Source organism: Asparagus officinalis, chromosome 7 (assembly GCF_001876935.1).
Source record: "Asparagus officinalis chromosome 7, Aspof.V1, whole genome shotgun sequence".
Lineage (NCBI taxonomy): Eukaryota > Viridiplantae > Streptophyta > Magnoliopsida > Asparagales > Asparagaceae > Asparagus > Asparagus officinalis.
Genome location: NC_033800.1, coordinates 77,486,553 through 77,493,303, shown reverse-complemented (window position 1 = coordinate 77,493,303; position 6,751 = coordinate 77,486,553). Strand labels below are relative to the sequence as shown.

The 6,751-nt window shown below is 35.7% G+C and overlaps 1 protein-coding gene across 2 annotated transcripts; it reads right to left on the bottom strand.

The window, feature by feature from the left end:
* LOC109850183 (adenylosuccinate lyase-like) lies at positions 45–6,157 on the bottom strand. 2 transcript variants are annotated; one of them, XM_020420132.1, is made up of 5 exons: positions 5,733–6,157; positions 4,344–4,496; positions 3,382–3,597; positions 3,070–3,252; positions 45–214 (listed from the first exon to the last, which is right to left on the bottom strand). In XM_020420132.1, the coding sequence occupies exons 2-5, from the start codon at positions 4,494–4,496 to the stop codon at positions 65–67; spliced, it is 702 nt and encodes a 233-aa protein (XP_020275721.1). In that variant the 5' UTR covers positions 5,733–6,157; the 3' UTR covers positions 45–64. The 2 variants fall into 2 exon arrangements, with proteins under 2 accessions (XP_020275721.1, XP_020275722.1); XM_020420133.1 differs by lacking the exon at positions 45–214 and adding an exon at positions 989–1,208 and having other exon boundaries at positions 5,733–6,155.

Genomic DNA, 6,751 nt, shown 5'->3' with positions numbered 1-6,751 from the left:
AAATTATCATGAAATTGTTTAGTTCCAAATTGGAAGTTTGGGAGCTAAAATAAGTCCTAATATTTTAGGAGCATGTGGTCAAGCATAAGAAAGTTACCTGCTTAAAATAACCTAACGAAATAAAGCTCCATATGTCCCGATCAAAATCAGTCAGGATGTTATTAAACTGAACAACTGCATTGAAAAGCTTTGCGATATAGTCATGCGGCTCAATCTGCATACGGAGCAAGCAACAGGCTCAGAAAGATGCGGCTCAATCTGCATACGGAGCAAGCAACAGGCTCAGAAAGAGAGTATGCATGCAAGTCAAGTGCCACTCCATTCATAGGCCACATTGACATAACCTTTCAGACAACACAAACTCAACAAAATTATTAGCTGGCGCTGCAATTCCATTATTATTTATGCACTAACTGGTTGGTGTAGAATAGGCTAATTGATAAATGTATTGTAATTCCAAGATAGATGGATAACCTGCAAGTGTATCTACTTATTATCAAGCATGCACATGGTAGTATCTACTTACTATATGAATCACCTTTTGTAAACTCTTGAAACGTGAAATGGCAAAAAAAACCTACATTTCAGTCACCTGAGTCGATTGCAAAACTCATATTAAAGAAAATCCCAAGGCTCTATTAGTTATACACGTATACAGTTTGTATAGTTGCCTAAATCTTCACGAGGACTATTTACTAGTAAACTAGATCAAGCAGAGAACAAGGAATACAAGCAACAGTGTCAAAACAGGTTTACTAGTAAACTAGATCAAGCAGAGAACAAGGAATACAAGCAACAGTGTCAAAACAGGTAAATAAAGTACTCATCCCATTAATGAAACCTATCCAAGTCATCCACAAAGAAAAAACTATATCAAACTCGTCTATGCATTACTTAATTACGCAAAAAAAAAATCCATCAAGCTGAAATGAATCAGATAGGTAAAACCTTGCAAAGAGAAAAGTAGTAGAAGTAAATGAACATGCCTGTGTCACGTAAGGGTTGAAACCTAACCCCAAAGAGGTCACGAACTCAGCTGCAACAGTTGGCCAATCAATATCAGGATATGCAACTTTATGTGCATTGTAGTTTCCAACAGCTCCAGCACACTTGCCCAATATTTGCACTTCTGTAAAGGTCTTCCCTACTTCACTTAGTCAGAAAGAAAAATTTGCCATCTCCTTTCCCAAAGTAGTGGGTGAAGCAGGCTACAAAGGGAGTTAGAAGATATCAGAACTAAACCACATAAACCTATTACAAAAGCAAATCATTTATTCCTGTAGCATAACGATGAAAATTATCAATATGATATTTCAGCTGCTTTGAGCAGTCAACTTAGTATATGTCCGCTTCTAATATTGGCCATATCACGCCCCGGGCTGAAGGGCCCATTGGTGCGGTACAAGCCGTGGGACCCAACAAGTGTAACGTGTTGTTTGCTCAATCCACTGCCAAAATTGACTAACCGATGTTACACTTAAATAATTTAAACCACATAAATTCTCACTCATTTCCCGATGTGGGGCTAAATAGGAGTGTCACGAACACCCCACCTTACATAAGCGACGTCCTCATCGTGACATAACAATTGGCACATCACGGTATCACTAGGCTATTTGGACTCTAGAGGTGGCTCCCGCCGCACTCACGCAATATAGCACTTAGCCCCGCATAACACTTAGACCTCGTTTGGTACGCGGGAATGTGGTGGAATGGAATGGTCATTCTCACTTCTCATTCCTTCCTACCAAACACACCCTCTTTTTTGAAGTTAGAATGCACATTCTCACTTCTCATCAATTCTCACTTTATGTGAGACTGAGCATTCCCAATGAAATGATAGGGAATGAGCATTTCCACTTAAATGAGAATCAATAAAATATACAATTTTAAAATACGTCCATTCCCACTTTATTTTATAAATTACACCCAAACGTGAGAATGAGAATGACTATTCCATTCTCACATTAATTCCATCTCATCCCTTCTTCCATTCCATTCTCATTTGAGTCCATTCCCGCGTACCAAACGAGGCGTTAGTTCCTCCCTTCCGACTCGCAACTGCTCTGATACAATTTGTCACGCCCCGGGCAGTCGGGCCCATTGGTGCAATACAAGTCGTGGGACCCACTAAGTGTAACACGTTTGGCTCAACCCACTGCCAAAATCGACTAGTTGATGTTACACTTGAGTCTTGGGCTTACCTATTTAAGCAACTTAACTTCTCACTCATTTTTCGATATAGGACTAAATAAGAGTGTGACAGGCCAAAAAAAAGACATGATTATATTATTTTTAACCTTCAAATTGAAAAGATTCCATTTAATTTATTTCATAGCATCAAGCTGAAAACTCATGAAGAAAGGAATGTAGAACATGTCCTGCAAACATATATGAACAAAGATAGACAGTATAATCTTTATCAAACCAGTAATTATACATGATGTATTAGGCCCATGTAGAAAATTCCAGAGTTTCAGCATGTAATCATTATTTAATTATTTCTATATAAGCCCCCCCAAAAAAAAACTTAACCTTTATATAAAAAATTTTCACCGAAATGACCAGCCAGAAATCTTTTGAGTTATTTCAACCAAAAAAGATCCACCTCCAGGACATTAGGGAAAAATTCTTAGTGGAATATTACCCTGTGCACCTTAGATTAAGTTTAACTTTTTAAACTCAAGAGTACTTTGTTTTTCTTTGAGTACTCCCACTTCTCTAATCCTTCTCTAAACGTGCTCTTGTCAGTTGCATCCCTTCTCCATTTGGGATAAATTTCATTAAGAATTTAGGATTGCTAAATAAATTAGTTCATGGAAATAAAAAAGAATTTTTCTTTTTCCTTGAAGCATTCTCTGCATTTTCTTAGTCTAATAGCTTCTGATTCTTTTTTTTAATCAATATATGCAATAAACTATGTCCTATGTGTAAACACAAATAAAAGGGAAATATAAGATTTTCAATTATGCTTTTATAGCATTAAAGTTTTTGTAGATAACATATAATCAACAAAAAGTTGGTATTCTGTTATAACAAGAGTTGCCTCTCATCTAAAACTGAAAATACCTGTCCATGAGTGCGAGACAACATGGAGATATGAGCATTTTCCTTCGCTAATTTGCATATTGCATTCAACAACTCAATCATCACAGGAAATATGACAGTGTTGAACGCCTCCTTCAGTGCCAATGCATGGGCTAAATTATTTATATCCTCTGATGTACAAGCAAAATGAAAAAACTCCAGTACCTAAAAAAGAATTTTGTAGAATCTGATGACAAATATTAAGCATCAAATGAAATCTTTGAAATCATAGTTAGTATAGTTATAAAAAGAGGAAGCATAGAGTACCCACAACAAGGAACATCAAAAACTCACCTCAGCAATCTCAGCATTGGATTGACATTTCTGTTTCAAGAAGTATTCCACTGCTTTAACATCGTGGTTAGTTACTTTTTCAATCTTTTTCACTTCCAGAGCATCAGCTTTGCTGAAGCCACTAACTATACTTTCTAAATAAGACCTGGCATTCTCGCTAAAGCTTTGAACCTCCTTGATTTCAGGTATTTTTGATAAGTTTAGCAACCATTTTACCTGCAAAAGAATCGCTTCATATTAACATTTTGCACTAAGTAGCTAACATGAAAATAACTACAGTGGCCAGCTTTGTCAGATCATGATGGGTAATGGAGAAAGAGGTAAACCTTTTTTACTTGTAAGTTACCTCTTTCTCCATTACCCAAGACATGACTACATTATGACAAGTTTTAATGAAGATTGCTACCGATATCAAAGCAGAGGCTGGACGTTTTGTTAGATTGTAAAAGAAAGCACACTAATAAGCATGACCTAAATAAACAATGTTAGATGGACTCATACAGAAACTGCTAATACTACATATGCAAACTTATTAGAAAAGGGGTATTAATGTCAGATATGCATATCAAATATAAATATCCTAACGGCATATGCAAACTTATTAGAAAAGGGGTATTAATGTCAGATATGCATATCAAATATAAATATCCTAACGGTTCACGGAACATTTTAGGCACAACTTTAAACCTTTAACTAAGGCTTTAAACCTTTTATCTAAATACCTGAGACATTATGATTTGTAAGCCAGACGGAACAAGGATATCCAATCAACAACAGTTTCTTCATGCTTTACCAAAAACATTTCTTTATCATTCGCTACAAAAATAATTGTATAATCTACATTTAAATATGAAACCACTATTCTTAAAAAAACATAATGTAAGACTAACACTGTGCACTGGTGTTGAATAAAAAATACTTATTAAATATGTATTCTTACAGGAGAATTTAATGAAAATTACCTCAACCATTACACGGTAACGGATTAACCCATATTCACTAAAGAATGGGTGCAAATCCTTGACTTTCTGCAAATATCGGCCATCTAAAGGTGATAAAGCCATAATGCTAAAGGACTCAAGATCAACAACCTCCTCTTCACGATGATGCTCCATCTAAAACATAAAGTTCACACAGCCAAAACATTAAACTTCACACAGCCAAAACATACTCAACCAGTTGTCCAAATATGAGGAAAATTGAAGAAAACTGATCACCAAAAAATTAGATCATTCCGGATCAAACTTAATCATCATTGAAGATTCACAAGCCCAATTATTGGATGGAATACAGCTACCTATAAATTGGGGACTGCCAAAGGATCATCTCTATTTTTTTAAAAAAAATTAAGAACCTGAAATTCAAAGTACAACAGTGGAGCCCTACATTACAAATTCAGAAGAAGAAAAAAAAGTGACTTATACCATGTGATATTTATTTTTTACTAAAAGTTTTACCAAAATATTCCCTCCTGTAAACTTATAAAAAATCATATCTTTATTCAAAAATCCAAAAGATACCACTTTTGAGAAACATTTCAAGATTATAGTATATGATATACTCAATCAAAAATGCTCACTGACTTTGTTTTTCTTTTTTTACAGATTATACTTAGTTAAGTAGCAAGCTGCAAGGATGAAGGATCAATCAAATTTCCCAACACAACTACCAAATTAAATATCGATAATTCATTCATTAAATATGTATATTCATATTGTATTCCTATTTTCAAAATTGTGAAGTGTGAAGTGTGGAGTGTGAACAGAAGAAAAAATTAAAGAAAAAAAGAAGTGTGAACAGCAAAAAGGGATTAACCAGAAGCAGGTACCTAGTTTTTAACTCAATATCTGCACTGAGCAAAAAGGGAACCTTTTCTAACATTTAAAAGAGGTAAAACTATCTTTCCCCATATATTCAAAGATACACGAATCATGATATTGGACTCAAAAGGGAACAAGCTGCTGATAAACCCAAAAAACTTGACTAATGAATTCAGTGAGCATCCCAAAAAAACAGAAGCAGCAAACTAACATGACTAATGAATTCGGTGAGCTAATTTGATATGTTAGAGCTAGTATTTAGCTTTTCTTAACAGACTCATTTACATTATGCCTTTCCATCAAACACATCATAAGTTTCAAGTTATTAATCTTTCTTGATTTGCCCATTTACACCATTGTTTAATGTCTGTTCTGTTCATCTTAATTACACGGATGATCTGAAAACACCAAAACCATATTAATGTTAAGTTGTTAACCTTTAAACCAAAAAACTTGAAATCAAAGGTCATCACTGAAGTCTGAAATAGTAAAATGATAAATAAAATAAGAAAATAACATTAAATCCTTTACCTTGTTACAGGAATGAAGCAGACTCCCAAAGGCTTCGAGAATCGAGAGGCTTCGACGAGTTCGAGCTTCGACGAGGAACAGATCGGAGGTTGAAGAGGAGCTCAGAGGTTGAAGACAAAGCTCGGAGGTTGAAGACGAAGCTCCGACGAGTTCGAAGACGAGGTTGAAGCTCGGAGGTTGAAGACGAAGCTTCGACGAGTTCGAAACGAGGTTGAAGCTCGGATGTTGAAGATCGAAGACGAGGTTGAAGACGAGGTCGAGCTTCGACGAAGATGAAGACAGTTCGACGAGGTTGAAGATGAGCTCGGTCGATGGAAATTTCTTGCGGCGTCGGGTGAGTGAGAAAATGAGAATTAGGGTTACGTCGGTTTTGGGTTTGGGTTTGGGTTTTTGGTTTTTGGGTTTGGGTTATGGGTTTTGGGTTTGGGGTCTGGGGCTTTAAGCGTTTTTTTTTTCTTTTTTAAGTGGAGCGGGCCGCTTAGCTTTGGGCGGCCGCATAGCTGCTCCCAGCGCCTAATGGTGGCCGCTCAAGGCACATTTAAACGTCCTGGGCATCGCCTCCGCCTAGGCGGGCGCCTAGGCGGCCGCCCAGGACGTTTTTTATAACACTGCAACTCATAATAGATTTTATCTCATTCTTCTTACCTTTTGAGCTGCAAAATTACTAATTAAAGTTTTATATTTAATATTTTTTAACATATTATTTTCGATAGATAATATTGCTAAATCATTCAATCTATCTTGTAACATGGTCGGTCTTAAATAAGATTTTAGTAATTTTAATTTTGAAAAACTTCTTTCAGCAGAAGCAACTGTTACGGGTATAATCAATAGTACACGATAAGCAATACAAGTATTTGGAAAAGAATCTAACCACTTTATATAGTTCAGCACATCAATTGGACTATTAATCTCTACTTTTAAAAAGAAATTTAGGTTGTACGTTCATTTCAATAGCAAGTTCTTTAGTTGAATTCAAAGTAGACATAAAACCATTTTGTCTATAATTTTCTAAATAT

Excerpts from the sequence above, each read along its gene's own strand:
- LOC109850183 (XM_020420132.1), bottom strand. The coding sequence starts at position 4,496 with ATGGAGCATCATCGTGAAGAGGAGGTTGTTGATCTTGAGTCCTTTAGC. Across the intron at positions 3,253-3,381 it reads CCAATGCTGAGATTGCTGAG|GTACTGGAGTTTTTTCATTT; the intron begins GTGAGTTTTTGA and ends ATTCTTTTTTAG. Across the intron at positions 215-3,069 it reads TGTCTCGCACTCATGGACAG|ATTGAGCCGCATGACTATAT; the intron begins GTATTTTCAGTT and ends CTCCGTATGCAG.